We start from the raw sequence: 16085 nt of genomic DNA on the forward strand, positions 1-16085 counted from the left end.
TATCTGTGATTGATTGTCACATTATTAGAGCGAGCGAAAAACAAAATGCAAAAAAAGAACCAATGGTTCCCCAGATGTTTGATTTTAAATAATTATTAGCTGATTAATTAGTTACAATTTGCGTAATCACAGCATTAGTATGAGTCATTGCTATTATTATGATAATGTATACGCTGTAACAGGGCCGCAAGAAAGCAATTAAAAAATGTATGCTATTGTATGCCTTTGTGCACAGTGTAATCATCTTCTTTTTTGTTTGCCGTTTCCATTGTCACAGCTTTCTCCTCCTAATATATGAAAAGGGTCCACTCCTTTAAACATGTATGGGGCTCTCGTCTTTCCCCTTCTCCACTAAGAGGCTGAGCAGCAGATGAAATGAGCAGACAGAGTCAAAGTACTTGCAGAGCAGAGCAATCAGTGAGACCTCAGAGTGTGAGACTTTGTGAGACGGGCTGAGAAGTCGGGCTGTGAGGGTGACGCCTCGTCATGTTTCATCACACGGGGACGGTGACAGTGTCCTGGGGTGGTACCAGGAGGAATGCTGTAGAGAGGGTTCTGTACACCTAAAAATACATTTGTACTGTCTGTGAGCACTGTTTTAATGCCTAGTTGTATCCAACTTTTATAGTTTAATGGCCTCAACTGTACAACCTGACAGATGTAAGTGTCATTTAAATCCCCATCTATGCTAGATCTTATTCATTATTTATACAACATGCAATTAGAGATTTTCTCACTCCAAGTGTGTGGGTGTGTGTCTGCTCACGTGTGTGGATGAGGAGCTACCTTGGCTCAATTCATCCTGATTGGATCTCTTCTTCTCTCCTGCAGAAACACTCTGGTCCGGAGAGCTCACCGGTGGTGGTCATCCAGGAGCGGAGGCTCCATGTGGGGGTCCACAACGGCTGGGGCTTCTTGGAGCGCCCCCAGGTGGTGGTGCTGGAGCCAACCGAGGCCACCGATTGGAGCAGGGGACGTACCAAAGGGGGCACGTCCCGACAGGGCACACTGACCAGAGACTGGTGAGTGGAGTGGAGCCTCACTGGGCTGGTAGCGGTAGGCTACATCCTTGAGTGCAGGGTTTGGTACATTAACCCCGTCAACTGGGTTTGATCATGCAAGGTCAGCAATAGGTTCCGTACCCTTTTCCACTCTGATCAGCACTAAAACACGCATAATCAGCTTCCGACGGATGGCTTCAGCACGTCAAACCCTACAACAAGGGTTGTTACGACACTGTGGGTTTCAGTCACTTTCTGTTCATGTATTTGTAAGCGCATGGGTTTCCTGGGTCCTATTCACTTGGCATTATAAGGAAGAAAACGGACTGAAACAGGGAGGGACTACTAATTGAAATTTTCCAATAAGAAACACAGTATTTTTTTGTCTTTCGTTGGAAAATGTTTTGCTACAGTGTGCACTAATCAGTATGACCCTGCTGCTATCGACATAGTGATAGTGGCCTCCTTGTGGTGCTGAACCCACAGTGTTGTGCTGGTGATGGAGTCACACTCTGGATTGACATTAGATGAGAGAGGAAAAAACCAACACACACACTGTTTAGATCACTGATCACCAACCCTTGTGCAGGGCTTTGTTCCAGTCCAGCACCAACACACCGTATTCAACGATTCATCTCTTGACCAATGATCTATATACTGTATCGATAGACGGTAATAGACAAATGAATTACCAATCAAGATTTAGATGCTCACATACTACTTTGTATGACTGTGTGCTTGTATAAGGCCACATACCAACATATTAGAAATGGCAAGACACAATATTCAAATCAGCTTTCATGAGTTGGTTCAGTTAGTAGTTTAGAATTAGTGAATGCACATCGAATAAAACAAATTCCATTCTCATTTGATGATCATGTGAGATTCAAAGTAGGTATTTGTGAGTGGTGTTACACAATTTACTCAACAAAAGGAAACTAAACATCAATTCATCTCATATCGCTTATAATAAAGCTGTTTGTCTGATGCCACCACATTTATAGCAACTATGTGGGCGTGTCAAGTATGCCCCCCCATCAGATAAAGTGGCCTCACTGTTTCTATCACCTCCTTGCCTATATCCCAAATGGCACCCTATTCCCTATATAGTGCACTACTTTTGACTAAGGCGCATAGGGCTCTGTTGAAAAGTATTGGACTCTATAGGGAATAGGGTGCCATTTGGGCTGCACCCCATACATAATAAACCATAATAATCATAATGGCACTACATTATCCGACGCTACCGCCGTTTGTGTTTTAGTTCCTTTTATAAAGAGGTAGGTAGAACTCTCTTGTCCCCCCTTGCTGGTCACACAGAATTTGAAAGCGCTGTTATGAATAGCACAGCGTAGGCCGTAATTATTCGGGAGATTTTTTTTTTGTCGTCGTCGTTTCGCCGAGGAAGAAGCCAACGCTCACACACACACACACACACACACAGGACTGCTCGTGGGCCCAGTTCAAAGCAACGCCTGTTCCAGTCTCCTGGGGGGGGGTTCTGCCTGTGGAGAGTAGCGCAACTCGGCTGACCTTCACAACATTTCCTCACTTCGTCAATATGCTGGCAGTCAGGGCTGTATGCAAACTGTGAATGATGAAAATCTAAATAATATGAACGCGAGGATCACATGGGGCCAGTAACACATGGCGCGTGGAGTGGACACCGCTCAACATCATTGTCATCGGCAGTGATTTTCCTTTTCTAAGAAGAAATGACGCCACTTCACTGTACCTTTTTAATACAGTTGCTAGAACAATTGCAAGGAAGTAGGTACCACGCTCAGTTGAACAGTCCATCGTTTACTTCTGGTATTGTTTGACCTTCAGTCTGAACGATGATTACTTTAGTTATTTAACTTTCTTTTTTATTCTAGCAGTGGTTGAAAGAAGACTTATCGATTTTAACAAACGACTTTTCAATTGACAAGTGACTGTTGCAGCTATTTCTGTGCCACTACTCTCAGAATAGTTACAATACTGTTGTGTAGTGGATTCTTGGGCAATTTGGATACCTTTCTGTAGTTTGAGGTGCTGGACCGGAGTAAGACTGATTTTGTATTTAGTGTGTAAAATAGGGGTCTTCAACCTTTTTTTTATTTTTTTGCTGCTGATCCAGGGACCCCCATTAGCAAAAAATGTATTTTCACATCTTGGTATTATCATCAGGTGAAGGATAATGGCAATAACAATTTAAAAATGAATAGTTTTGGTAGATACTTTTTCATTATTTTGACCTCCCCACATTATAATTGGAAGAGGAAGTGTAAACTCTAGCATAGCCTATTAGCTAGAATGGTAATTCCAAGCACATTTTAGCTAATAGCAGCTGTCTAGCTGGTTAAACAAAGGTTATAGATGTCTTTTGGCAAAAATTTATTTCCAAGTCAAGAAAGCTTGCCAGCGGCACTTGCCACGACTGGTACTTGCTTTTCCTTATTCAAACTCTATGTCAGATACTCCATTGAGCGTAATTAGCTCAGTATTAGGAGTTGAGAAATACAGTTGACATAATTCTACTATGGGTACTCTACCAGTCAACAGTTTGAACACCGACTCATTCAAGGCGTTTTCTTTATTATACTATTTTCTACATTGTAGAATAATAGTGAAGACATCCAAAAAGTGGTCCACAAATGTATTTTATATTTCAGATTATTCAAATAGCCACCCTTTTGCCTCGATGACAGCTTTGCACACTCTTGGCATTCTTTCAACCAGCTTCACCTGTAATGTTTTTCCAACAGACTTGAAGGAGTTCCCACATATGCCGAGCACTTGTTGCCTGCTCTTCCTTCCGTCTACTCATCCTAAACCATCTCAATTTGGTTGAGGTCGGAGGATTGTGGAGGCCAGGTCATCTGATGCAGCACTCCATCACTCTCCTTCTTGTTCAAATAGCCCTTACACAGCTGTTAGTGTAATTTAATTATGCCAATGTGCTTTCATCAATTGAAAACCCTTAATCTATTTTATGAGAATTTCTAAGATTTCTTGTTTGCATAAAATAGACGCAGACCAGTCTTTCAGTAATAGAATTTATTCTCGGAGCGCGCTCCCACTTAATCACGAGCAACAGTTTATATACAGATCATGACGTCATTTCATTGCTTTAACAGAATCCCCTCCTCTCAACCAGGACAAAGTGAGGTGAAAAGTTCATTCTAACTTACTAACACACTCCCAGATAACTTTTGACCCCTCAACATTATCGATCACCACTGAACTGACAGTTCTGATTAACAGAAAACCTAGGAATGCACTCACTGCCTTATCTAAAAACCCCAGAGCTAAGTTTCTGTAGGGTCAACCATAGGCTAACGACCTTATCTGTTTTCACAGTCCACAACCCATTAGTTTTATTCCTAGTTGGAATGGTGTTCATTAACTTTTATTACTCCTTGTCCGTGTCTCACAATTCCACCTTATGAACTCATATAGTTAATCAGATATAATAAAACAGAGTATAAGTTTACTTAGTTACAGTTCCATTTAAAATGATTTGTTCAGTCATTTTAATCATAATTTTACCAACAACAGCCTGGAGGTGTGTTGGGTCATTGTCCTGTTCAAAAACACATGATAAGCCCAAATCAGATAGGATGGTGTATTGCTGCAGAATGCTGTGGTAGCCATGCTGGTTGAGTGTGCCTTGAATTTGAAATAAATCACAGACAGTGTCACCAGTAAAGCACCCCCACATCATAACACCTCCTCCTCCATGCTTTACGGTGGGAAATACACATGCAGAGATCATCCGTTCACCCACACCGCATCTCACAAAGACACAGCGGTTGGAACCAAACATCTCCAATTTGGACTCCAGACCAAAGGACAAATTTCCACTGGTCTAATGTCCATTGGTCGTGTTTCTTGGCCCAAGTAAGTCTCTTCTTTCTTTGCAGCAATTGGACCATGAAGGTCTGATCCACACCGTCTCCCCTGAACAGTTGATGTTGAGATGTGTCTGTAACTTGAACTCTGCGAAGAATTTATTTGGGTTGCAATTTCTGAGGCTGGTAACTCTAATGAACTTATCCTCTGAAGCAGAGGAACCTCTGCATCTCCCTTTCCTGTGGCGGTCCACATGAGAGCCAGTTTCATCATAGCGCTTGATGGTTTTTGCGATTGCACTTGAAGAAACGTTCAGTTCTTGACATTTTCCGTGTTGACTGACCTTCATGTGTTAAAGTAATGATGGACTGTCATTTCTCTTTGCTTATTTGAGTTGTTCTTGCCATTATATGGACTTAGCCCTATTTGGTAAAATACCATCTTCTGTAGCCCCCCCCCCACGATTGGCTCAAACACATTAAGAAGGAAAGAAATTCCACAAATTAACTTTTTACAAGGCACACCAATTAATTGAAATGCATTCCAGGTGACTACCTCATGAAGCTGGTTGAGAGGATGCCAAGAGTGTGCAAAGCTGTCATCAAGGCAAATAGTGGCTATTTGAATATATTTTGATTTGTTTAACACTTTATTTGGTTACTACATAATTCCATATGTGTTATTTCATAGTTTTGATGTCTTCACTGTTATTCTACAATGTAGAAAATAGTAAAAATAAAGTAAAACTCTGGAATGAGTAGGTGTGTCCAAACGTCTGACTGGTACTGTATGTCATGAATAGCAAATAAATTTGAAAAAATCCAGATATGATTTTTGGGCCATACCGCCCAGCCCAAGCGCCAAGTTCAAATGATTTGAACTTTCCAATGCTCCTGCCTCCTGCACATAGCCTAACCTTACAGACAGAGAAGTGCCATGCACTTTGTGTTTAATTTGATTTTGATTTGATGTGACACCCGTCTTAGTCATCTAACATCCACAGAACACAGATAAAGCTGTATAATAGACACACAAGAAGCTGTTCTAAGAAAATGTATTGTGATTGTGTCTATTGTGATTCACTCTTTGTCCATCTTGTCTCGATTGATTCTTGTAGAAAATAGTAAAAATAAAGAAAAACCCTTGAAGGAGTAAGTGTTCTAAATCTTGTTGCTTGCGATATTCATAAAAACTTTCTAATAAAATCCAAATTCCATGTTTTTATTTTGTATATTTTTGCGAACCCCCTGCAGTACCTCTGGAGCCCCTAGAGGACCCTAGGTTGAACACCTGGTGTAGAGCGATAAAAAAAAATATATATATATATATATTTTTATTTTTTATATATATATTTTTCTGTTAGCAAGACAAGCTGTCATGTACTGTATGGTGACTGCCACTTGGATCACTTGTTCACTCGCAACCCTTGTCACATCTCCTTTCTTTCTCTCTCTCCCTCCCCTCTCTTTCTTTCTCTCTCCCTCTTTCTTTTAATGTCTCCCTCTCTTTCTCCCTGTGTGCTATCTTTCCAGCAGCTCCAGTCCTAGTCAGAGCCTGGCTCTACGTAGCAGTCTGGAGCTCAAGCTGCCCAGTCACCAGGCTGTGGGGATCGCCCTCCAGCTTGAGTATGTCTTCTCCTCGTCGCTCATTGGTGACGGAAAGGTAAGAGGGTGGTGTGTGTGTGTTCCGGTTCCTCTGTCTGCTCTGTTAAGAAATCCCCCAGTCAGAGGAACAACAGGTCCAAGCACCTTGGACTGAACATCTTTCCCCCCACTGCCCCCTGTCCTGCCAGCCATCCTCTCCTGTCCTTGGAGCATGGATCCATTTCCACTTGTCTCCTCCCAGAGGAAATTAAAGAGGCATCCTTGGCCAGACAACCTTAGTAAAAGAACAAACACAACACTGGCAGAGAAAAGGAGGGGGAAGAGAGGATAGGTTTCAAGGCAAGCAGTTGAGGAGAACAGAGCCAAGGTAGCCTCTCATCCTCGCTGCCTAGCTCATACACGTGTACACACACACACACATGGCCTGAGAGCATGGGAAAGATTATCCCCTCCCAATTGAAACAGGGAGGAACCAGGACAAGGGTAGGAATCCATTATCTACAAAAAGGCTAACTGGAAGAGAAAGAGTCTGTTGGAGAGACATCATCAACACAAAAAGAGAGAGAAAAATCAACAATCCAAGAAACAAAATGTCCCTAGGGAAGTCATTTACAATACGGGTGGTTTAGTTAGCTAGACGCAGACGGTATGGCAACACCAAATATTTGGCCAATTATGTGCGTTGGTGGGCTTTAGCCTTGATGCAGTGTGCTAGGGGTGGGCGCTCTTAGTGTCTGTGAATGTGCTGTCCCTTGCAAACTCCTGGGCTAATGAGCCACCAATTAAAACCGAAACAATAACAAGCATTCCACTCCATGTACACAGTATACTGTAGGCCTGCTTTCACTCATTCACTGTCTGTGTCCCAAATGGCATCATATTCTCTACATATAGTGCACATAGTGCAATAGTTTTGACCAGGGCACATAGAACTCTGGTCATAAGTAGTGCACTATATAGGGAATAGAGGGTAATTTAGGACGCAGTCACTTACTGACGCCCATCCTCACAATCTCACCACTCGAGAGCCAGTCAGACTTTTACTGTTGATGTAAACAGGTTCTCTGTTGAATTGCCTGCTTGGATAATGCTTAATGGTTCAAAAACTGATTAAAAAAACTTACATTTGCTACACACACACACAGAGAGAGAGAGAGAGAGAGAGAGAGATACAGAGAGAGAGAGAGAGATGCAGAGAGAGAGAGAGAGATGCAAAGATGGCGAGAGAGAGATGCAAAGAGTGCGAGAGAGAGAGATGCAAAGAGTGCGTGAGAGAGAGATGCAAAGAGCGAGAGAGAGAGATGCAAAGAGCGCGAGAGAGAGATGCAAAGAGCGAGAGAGAGATGCAAAGAGCGCGAGAGAGAGAGATGCAAAGAGCGCGAGAGAGAGAGATGCAAAGAAAGAGATGCGAGAGAGAGAGATGCAAAGAGTGCGAGAGAGAGAGATGCGAGAGAGAGATGCAAAGAGTGCGAGAGAGAGAGAGATGCGAGAGAGAGAGAGAGATGCGAGAGAGAGAGATGCAAAGAGCGCGAGAGAGAGAGATGAGAGAGAGAGATGCAAAGAGATGCGAGAGAGAGAGAGATGCAAAGAGATGCGAGAGAGAGAGATGCAAAGAGCGCGAGAGAGAGAGAGATGCAAAGAGCGAGAGAGAGAGAGAGATGCAAAGAGCGCGAGAGAGAGAGATGCAAAGAGAGAGAGAGAGAGAGAGATGCAAAGAGCGCGAGAGAGAGATGCAAAGAGCGAGAGAGAGAGAGAGATGCAAAGAGCGCGAGAGAGAGAGATGCAAAGAGTGCGAGAGAGAGAGATGCGAGAGAGAGAGATGCAAAGAGCGCGAGAGAGAGATGCGAGAGAGAGAGATGCGAGAGAGAGAGATGCAAAGAGATGCAAAGAGCGCGAGAGAGATGCAAAGAGAGAGAGAGATGCAGAGAGAGAGATGCAAAGAGCGCGAGAGAGAGAGAGATGCAAAGAGATGCAAAAGAGAGAGAGAGAGATGCAAGAGAGATGCAAAGAGCGCGAGAGAGAGAGAGATGCAAAGATGCAAAGAGCGCGAGAGAGAGAGAGATGCAAAGAGCGAGAGAGAGAGAGATGCAAAGAGCGCGAGAGAGAGAGATGCAAAGAGCGCGAGAGAGAGAGATGCAAAGAGCGCAAAGAGAGAGAGATGCAAAGAGAGAGAGAGATGCAAAGAGCGAGAGAGAGATGCAAAGAGCGCGAGAGAGAGAGATGCAAAGAGCGCGAGAGAGAGATGCAAAGAGCGCGAGAGAGAGAGATGCAAAGAGCGCGAGAGAGAGAGATGCAAAGAGCGCGAGAGAGAGAGATGCAAAGAGCGCGAGAGAGAGAGATGCAAAGAGCGCGAGAGAGAGATGCAAAGAGCGCGAGAGAGAGAGAGATGCAAAGAGCGAGAGAGAGAGAGATGCAAAGAGCGCGAGAGAGAGAGAGAGATGCAAAGAGCGCGAGAGAGAGAGATGCAAAGAGCGCGAGAGAGAGAGATGCAAAGAGCGAGAGAGAGAGAGAGAGATGCAAAGAGCGCGAGAGAGAGAGATGCAAAGAGCGAGAGAGAGAGAGATGCAAAGAGCGCGAGAGAGAGAGATGCAAAGAGCAGAGAGAGAGATGCAAAGAGCGCGAGAGAGAGATGCAAAGAGCGCGAGAGAGAGATGCAAAGAGCGCGAGAGAGAGAGATGCAAAGATGCAAAGAGCGCGAGAGAGAGATGCAAAGAGCGCGAGAGAGAGAGATGCAAAGAGCGAGAGAGAGAGATGCAAAGAGCAAAGAGATGCGCGAGAGAGAGAGAGATGCAAAGAGCGAGAGAGAGAGAGAGATGCAAAGAGCGAGAGAGAGAGAGAGATGCAAAGAGCGAGAGAGAGAGATGCAAAGAGCGCGAGAGAGAGAGATGCAAAGAGCAAAGATGCAAAGAGCGAGAGAGAGAGATGCAAAGAGCGCGAGAGAGAGATGCAAAGAGCGCGAGAGAGAGAGATGCAAAGAGCGCGAGAGAGAGAGATGCAAAGAGCGCGAGAGAGAGAGAGATGCAAAGAGCGAGAGAGAGAGAGATGCAAAGAGCGAGAGAGAGAGAGATGCAAAGAGCGCGAGAGAGAGAGAGATGCAAAGAGCGCGAGAGAGAGAGATGCAAAGAGCGCGAGAGAGAGAGAGATGCAAAGAGCGAGAGAGAGAGAGAGATGCAAAGAGCGAGAGAGAGAGAGAGAGATGCAAAGAGCGCGAGAGAGAGAGATGCAAAGAGAGCGAGAGAGAGAGAGATTGCGAGAGAAGAGATGCAAAGAGAGAGAGAGATGCGAGAGAAAGATGCAAATGCGAGAGAGAGAGATGCAAAGATGCAAAGAGATGCAAAGATGGCGAGAGAGAGAGATGCAAAGATGGCGAGAGAGAGAGATGCAAAGATGGCGAGAGAGAGAGATGCAAAGATGGCGAGAGAGAGATGCAAAGATGGCAAAGATGCAAAGATGGCGAGAGAGAGAGATGCAAAGAGTGCGAGAGAGAGAGATGCAAAGAGTGCAGAGAGAGAGAGAGATGCAAAGAGTGCGAGAGAGAGAGATGCAAAGAGTGCGAGAGAGAGAGATGCAAAGAGTGCGAGAGAGAGAGATGCAAAGAGTGCGAGAGAGAGATGCAAAGAGTGCGAGAGAGAGAGATGCAAAGAGTGCGAGAGAGAGAGATGCAAAGAGTGCGAGAGAGAGAGATGCAAAGAGTGCGAGAGAGAGAGATGCAAAGAGTGCGAGAGAGAGAGATGCAAAGAGTGCGAGAGAGAGAGATGCAAAGAGTGCGAGAGAGAGAGATGCAAAGAGTGCGAGAGAGAGAGAGAGATGCAAAGAGTGCGAGAGAGAGAGAGATGCAAAGAGTGAGAGAGAGAGAGATGCAAAGAGTGCGAGAGAGAGAGATGCAAAGAGTGCGAGAGAGAGAGATGCAAAGAGTGCGAGAGAGAGAGATGCAAAGAGTGCGAGAGAGAAGATGCAAATAGTGCGAGAGAGAGAGATGCAAAGAGTGGAGAGAGAGAGATGCAAAGATGGCGAGAGAGAGATGCAAAGATGGCGAGAGAGAGAGAGATGCAAAGATGGCGAGAGAGAGAGATGCAAAGATGGCGAGAGAGAGAGATGCAAAGAGTGCGAGAGAGAGAGATGCAAAGAGTGCGAGAGAGAGAGATGCAAAGAGTGCGAGAGAGAGAGATGCAAAGAGTGCGAGAGAGAGAGATGCAAAGAGTGCGAGAGAGAGAGATGCAAAGAGTGCGAGAGAGAGAGATGCAAAGAGTGCGAGAGAGAGAGATGCAAAGAGTGCGAGAGAGAGAGATGCAAAGAGTGCGAGAGAGAGAGATGCAAAGAGTGCGAGAGAGAGAGATGCAAAGAGTGCGAGAGAGAGAGATGCAAAGATGGCGAGAGAGAGAGATGCAAAGATGGCGAGGGAGAGATGCAAAGATGGCGGCAGTTACTGTGAAAACAGATGGCCTGTATACCCTACCCTGTATCGATCCTATCCCCTATCTCTTGCACACTGCACAAAGTCACATATGTCACTCAGCGGAGAAGATAGACAAGAAGTGTTGGTGACATGTCAAACCCCCTCACCCAACAGCACCACACCTCATGAATATTCCATGAGGTGAGAGCTATTTTGCGAGAGGGAGGCAGGGAGCTTAATTGCAGTCAGCGGTGCATAGGTATATTTAGAGCTCTGTCATGATCTGCCTGAGGGTGAGTGATGAGGGGAGCGGGTAGGTATCGCCACCTGAGGATGGGGAAGGCGCGCGGGGGGGGCTGTGACCCGCTCCAAAGTTCAGGGAGGTCTGGAATATTGATGGGGTCTATTATCTCTCCATCGATGGGGAGTGGAGGAGAGGAGTGAGCTCAACAACGACCCTGTGCATCGATGTCAAACTCCTCAGATAACACATCTTTTGATACTCTGTCTCTGTGCTGCAAGTGGCAAGCTGCCTTCTAGCTTTGTTCAGCTGTCATGTAGATGAGATCTCATATTTGATGGTGTCGTTCGTAACTTATACAGTTTATGTGTTCATAGTACCACAGTTTCTGTCATTTAGGACATTTCAGCCTTTTGGCAGCGTGGTTTCGAGCCCCACTTCCATCCATCAAGTTAATTCGCTGTTCTACCATATTCAAGTATTCCTTGTGCACTGTCTATGTTTGTAATCTTTGGCCAAATTGCCAAAACCCCAATTATCCTGTATATATAAGTTGGTTCCTGTTATGACCGTGTATGTGTTCTGCTTACTTTGGTGATTATACACTGACTATACCAAACATTAGGAACACCTTCCTCATATTGAGTTGGGGTATGCATGGACTCTACAAGGTGTCGAAAGGGTTGACTCCAATCGTTCCCACAGTTGTGTCAAGTTGTCTAGATGTCCTTTCGGTGGTGGACAATTCTTGACACTGGAAACTGTTGAGCATGAAACACACAGCAGTGTTGCAATTCTTGACACAAACCGGTGCACCTTGCACCTACTATCATACTCAGTTCAAAGGCACTTAACTATTCACCCTCTAAATGGCATACACAATCTACACAATTTCTCAATTGTCTAAAGGCATAAAAATCCTTCTTTAACATGTGTCCTCCCCTTCATCTACACTGATTTGAAGTGGATTCAACATGTGACATCAATAAAGGATCATAGCTTTTCATCATCATCATCATCATCATGGTTTTCTTGAGTTTCTTTCCCATTTCTACCATATTTTTATCACTGTCTTTAATGGCAAGCTCTTAGGAAAAGTGTCATAGACAAAACTAGAATACTGTTTGGCATTTGGGCCTCACCCATGAAACAGTGATGCATTGGGTGCCTTGACATTCTTCTCTAAAATGTACTTTTGTGTCCATTAATGTTTATTCTGTCTACCTTCCAACTTTAGCTTTCTCATAAAGCTCTCCTGGGTCTTTTAGGTGGAGTTGTATAGGGCAAATTAGGCCTAATCCATATGCATTTAAGTACAGTGGGGCAAAAAAGTATTTAGTCAGCCACCAATTGTGCAAGTTCTCCCACTTAAAAAGATGAGAGAGGCCTGTAATTTTCATCATAGGTACACTTCAACTATGACAGACAAAATTTGAAAAAAAAATCCAGAAAATCACATTAGGATGTTTAATGAATTTATTTGCAAATTATGGTGGAAAATAAGTATTTGGTCAATAACAAAAGTTTATCTCAATACTTTGTTATATACTCTTTGTTGGCAATGACAGAAGTCAAACGTTTTCTGTAAGTCTTCACAAGGTTTTCACACACTGTTGGTATTTTGGCACATTCCTCCATGCAGATCTCCTCTAGAGCAGTGATGTTTTGGGACTGTTGCTGGGCAACACAGACTTTCAACTTCCTCCAAAGATTTTCTATGCGGTTGAGATCTGGAGACTGGCTAGGCCACTCGAGGACCTTGAAATGCTTCTTACGAAGCCACTCCTTCGTTGCCCGGGCGGTGTGTTTGGGATCATTGTCATGCTGAAAGACCCAGCCACGTTTCATCTTCAATGCCCTTGCTGATGGAAGGAGGTTTTCACTCAAAATCTCACGATACATGGCCCCATTCATTCTTTCCTTTACACGGATCAGTCGTCCTGGTCCCTTTGCAGAAAAACATCCCCAAAGCATGATGTTTCCACCCCCATGCTTCACAGTAGGTATGGTGTTCTTTGGATGCAACTCAGCATTCTTTGTCCTCCAAACATGACGAGTTGAGTTTTTACCAAAAAGTTATATTTTGGTTTCATCTGACCATATGACATTCTCCCAATCTTCTTCTGGATCATCCAAATGCTGTCTAGAAAACTTCAGACGGGCCTGGACATGTACTGGCTTAAGCAGGGGGACACGTCTGGCACTGCAGGATTTGAGTCCCTGGCGGCGTAGTGTGTTACTGATGGTAGGCTTTGTTACTTTGGTCCCAGCTCTCTGCAGGTCATTCACTAGATCCCCCCGTGTGGTTCTGGGATTTTTGCTCACCGTTCTTGTGATCATTTTGACCTGACGGAGTGAGATCTTGCGTGGAGCCCCAGATCGAGGTAGATTGTCAGTGGTCTTGTATGTCTTCCATTTCCTAATAATTGCTCCCACAGTTGATTTCTTCAAACCAAGCTGCTCTCCTATTGCAGATTCAGTCTTCCCAGCCTGGTGCAGGTCTACAATTTTGTTTCTGGTGTCCTTTGACAGCTCTTTGGTCTTGGCCATAGTGGAGTTTGAAGTGTGACTGTTTGAGGTTGTGGACAGGTGTCTTTTATACTGATAACAAGTTCAAACAGGTGCCATTAATGCAGGTAACGAGTGGAGGACAGAGGAGCCTCTTAAAGAAGAAGTTACAGGTCTGTGAGAGCCAGAAATCTTGCTTGTTTGTAGGTGACCAAATACTTATTTTCCACCATAATTTGCAAATACATTCATTAAAAATCCTACAATCTGATTTTCTGGATTTCTTTTTCTCATTTTGTCTGTCATAGTTGAAGTGTACCTATGATGAAAATTACAGGCCTCTCTCGTCTTTTTAAGTGGGAGAACTTGCACAATTGGTGGCTGACTAAATACTTTTTTGCCCCACTGTATCTGGTCTGCTTTTGCTGCTGCTGGACTCGACTGAAATTTAGTGGAATTGTTTCTTTTGATCTGTTCTGATGGATTTGCAGAGCAAGGTGGTGGTGGAGTAAACAACTTTTAAAATGCTTTCACTCAGATGGTAACACAATGCAGTCGGGTACCAATCGCTCAACAGTGACTCGATGGCCAGACTGCCACAGTTCACACGCTCTGATCACCTCCAACACTGCATCACTCACCAACTGCAGATTGAAAAGTGAGACAAAGTCTTGACTCGTCCTGAGGGTGTGGATGACGTCCTTCATTTTGCAAGAACTTATTTGGCCCCTCAACCTCCCCCCAGCACCCCCAAAAGGAAAACCTTGCTGTGTCATTGTTCTCCTCATTTGATTTTTAATTGCAGAGTTTCTCTGCTGCCCCCCCCCAGTTCTCTATTTTCTTCCCTTTTCCCTGAGAATGTTTGAACCCACATTTTTTTATGTTTCCATCAGTGGAGGGAACGAGTGAGACAGAGAGAGCGAGAGAGGAAAGGAGGGAAAGAGCGAGACGGAGAGAGAGGGGGAGAAGAGAGGCATGGGAGCTGGTTGAGCAGGCATGGGAGCAGGCAAAGTTGCTTGTTTGAAGTTCGTCAACCTCAGTGCCCGGAGGAGCCTAGCCACTGAGGTTGACGAACTTCAAACAAGCAACTTTGCCTGCAGTCAAACGTATCGACTGCCCACTCTCTCTCTGCTCCTCAAGGGCCTGCATTACTCAGCAATCTTCAGTCAGCTTACTAGGTCTGCATAGCCTTCATAGGGGCCTTCGTAGGGGGCTTCATAGGCTTCAGACAGACAGAGGGAGGGTCCCCCCACCTCTACTTTACTTAAAGGAAAACTCTACTCAAAAACTAGTGCAGTATCACTCAACAGTAGAGTAATGAAAAGGGGGAAAAATATATATATATTTATATCATTTTTTATTACTCTACTGTTGATACAGTCCCACAATGTCATGATGATGTGGCAAGTGACACTTAGCTTCTTGAAAGTCCAATATCTTGAAAACTTGACTGCTGACATGCAAAACATTTTGGGACTGTATCAACAATGGACTAATTAACAATAAATACAAAAATATAGTTTTGGGGTGGATTTTTCCTTTAACCGCACAGGAGGAAGGTCTGAGACACAGAATGTTGGCGAGCAAGGAAAACGTGTGCAGAAAACGTGCAATTACCCGCCCTTGTACACTCTGTAATTACCGTCTGCCACAATGTGTTATATTATAGTGATAGTGCCTTCGTAATTCTCGGTCTCTGGTACCATAGTATTATTGTAATTACTTCGCTGTCTGATGAAAGCCTCGTAACAACATTTTTGCCCATTTTTATATTTTAATTATTATTCTTTTTTTCTTTTTTTTTTTACAATTATTGAAAGTAAAAACTCTCCTCAATGTACTCTGAACATTTCATGACTCTAGGACCAGGAAAATGTGGTCAAACTAAGCTTTTTATCCGTGGCAAATCATTTGAAAGATGCATATCTCCCCCTACATACAGAATTTTTGCGTTAAGTATTTGTTAATGATGACGATCGGGACCTTTTAATGGTAGTTTTGTGATAACTGCACTGTGATTTTAATTTGGTAAAAAAAAGTATAATAATTCTAAACTAACGATCCCAAATTTGTTTAAACGTTCAAACATCACTCCCATAAATTATACACAATATTATGTTACCCTAATGTGCAATATCAAAGTGGGGCAATTCTTAAGTATACAGTGCCTTCAGAAAGTTTTCAGACCCCTTGACCTTTTTTCACATTTTGTTACATTACAGCCATGTTCTAAAATTGATTCAGTTGCTTTTCCCCCTCAAACTACACATAATACCCCATAATGACAAAGAAAAACAGTTTTTTAGATATTTTGGCGAATTTATAAAAAATAAAAGATCTGAAATATCAGCATTGATTCTTCTTGGGTGTGACACTACAAGCTTGGCACACCTGTATTTGTGGAGTTTCTCCCATTCTTCTCTGCAGATCCTCTCAAGCTCTGTCAAGTTGGATGGGGAGTATTGTTGTATTTTCAGGTTTCTTCAAGTCCGGGCTCTGGC

At 43.8% G+C, this 16085-nt stretch overlaps 1 protein-coding gene across 4 annotated transcripts in view; it reads left to right on the top strand.

The window, feature by feature from the left end:
• nphp4 (nephronophthisis 4) overlaps positions 1–16085 on the top strand; it is a 191766-nt gene that overhangs the window by 69998 nt on the left and 105683 nt on the right. For 3 of the 4 annotated variants that reach the window (XM_024384500.2, XM_042303891.1, XM_024384501.2), the window contains exons 7-8: positions 832–1022; positions 6368–6497. In XM_024384500.2, the coding sequence (XP_024240268.1) occupies positions 832–1022; positions 6368–6497 (321 nt within the window). The remainder of the gene's footprint in view (positions 1–831; positions 1023–6367; positions 6498–16085) is intronic. The other variant, XM_024384503.2, reaches the window with a different exon arrangement.

This window comes from Oncorhynchus tshawytscha, linkage group LG22 (assembly GCF_018296145.1).
Source record: "Oncorhynchus tshawytscha isolate Ot180627B linkage group LG22, Otsh_v2.0, whole genome shotgun sequence".
NCBI lineage: Eukaryota > Metazoa > Chordata > Actinopteri > Salmoniformes > Salmonidae > Oncorhynchus > Oncorhynchus tshawytscha.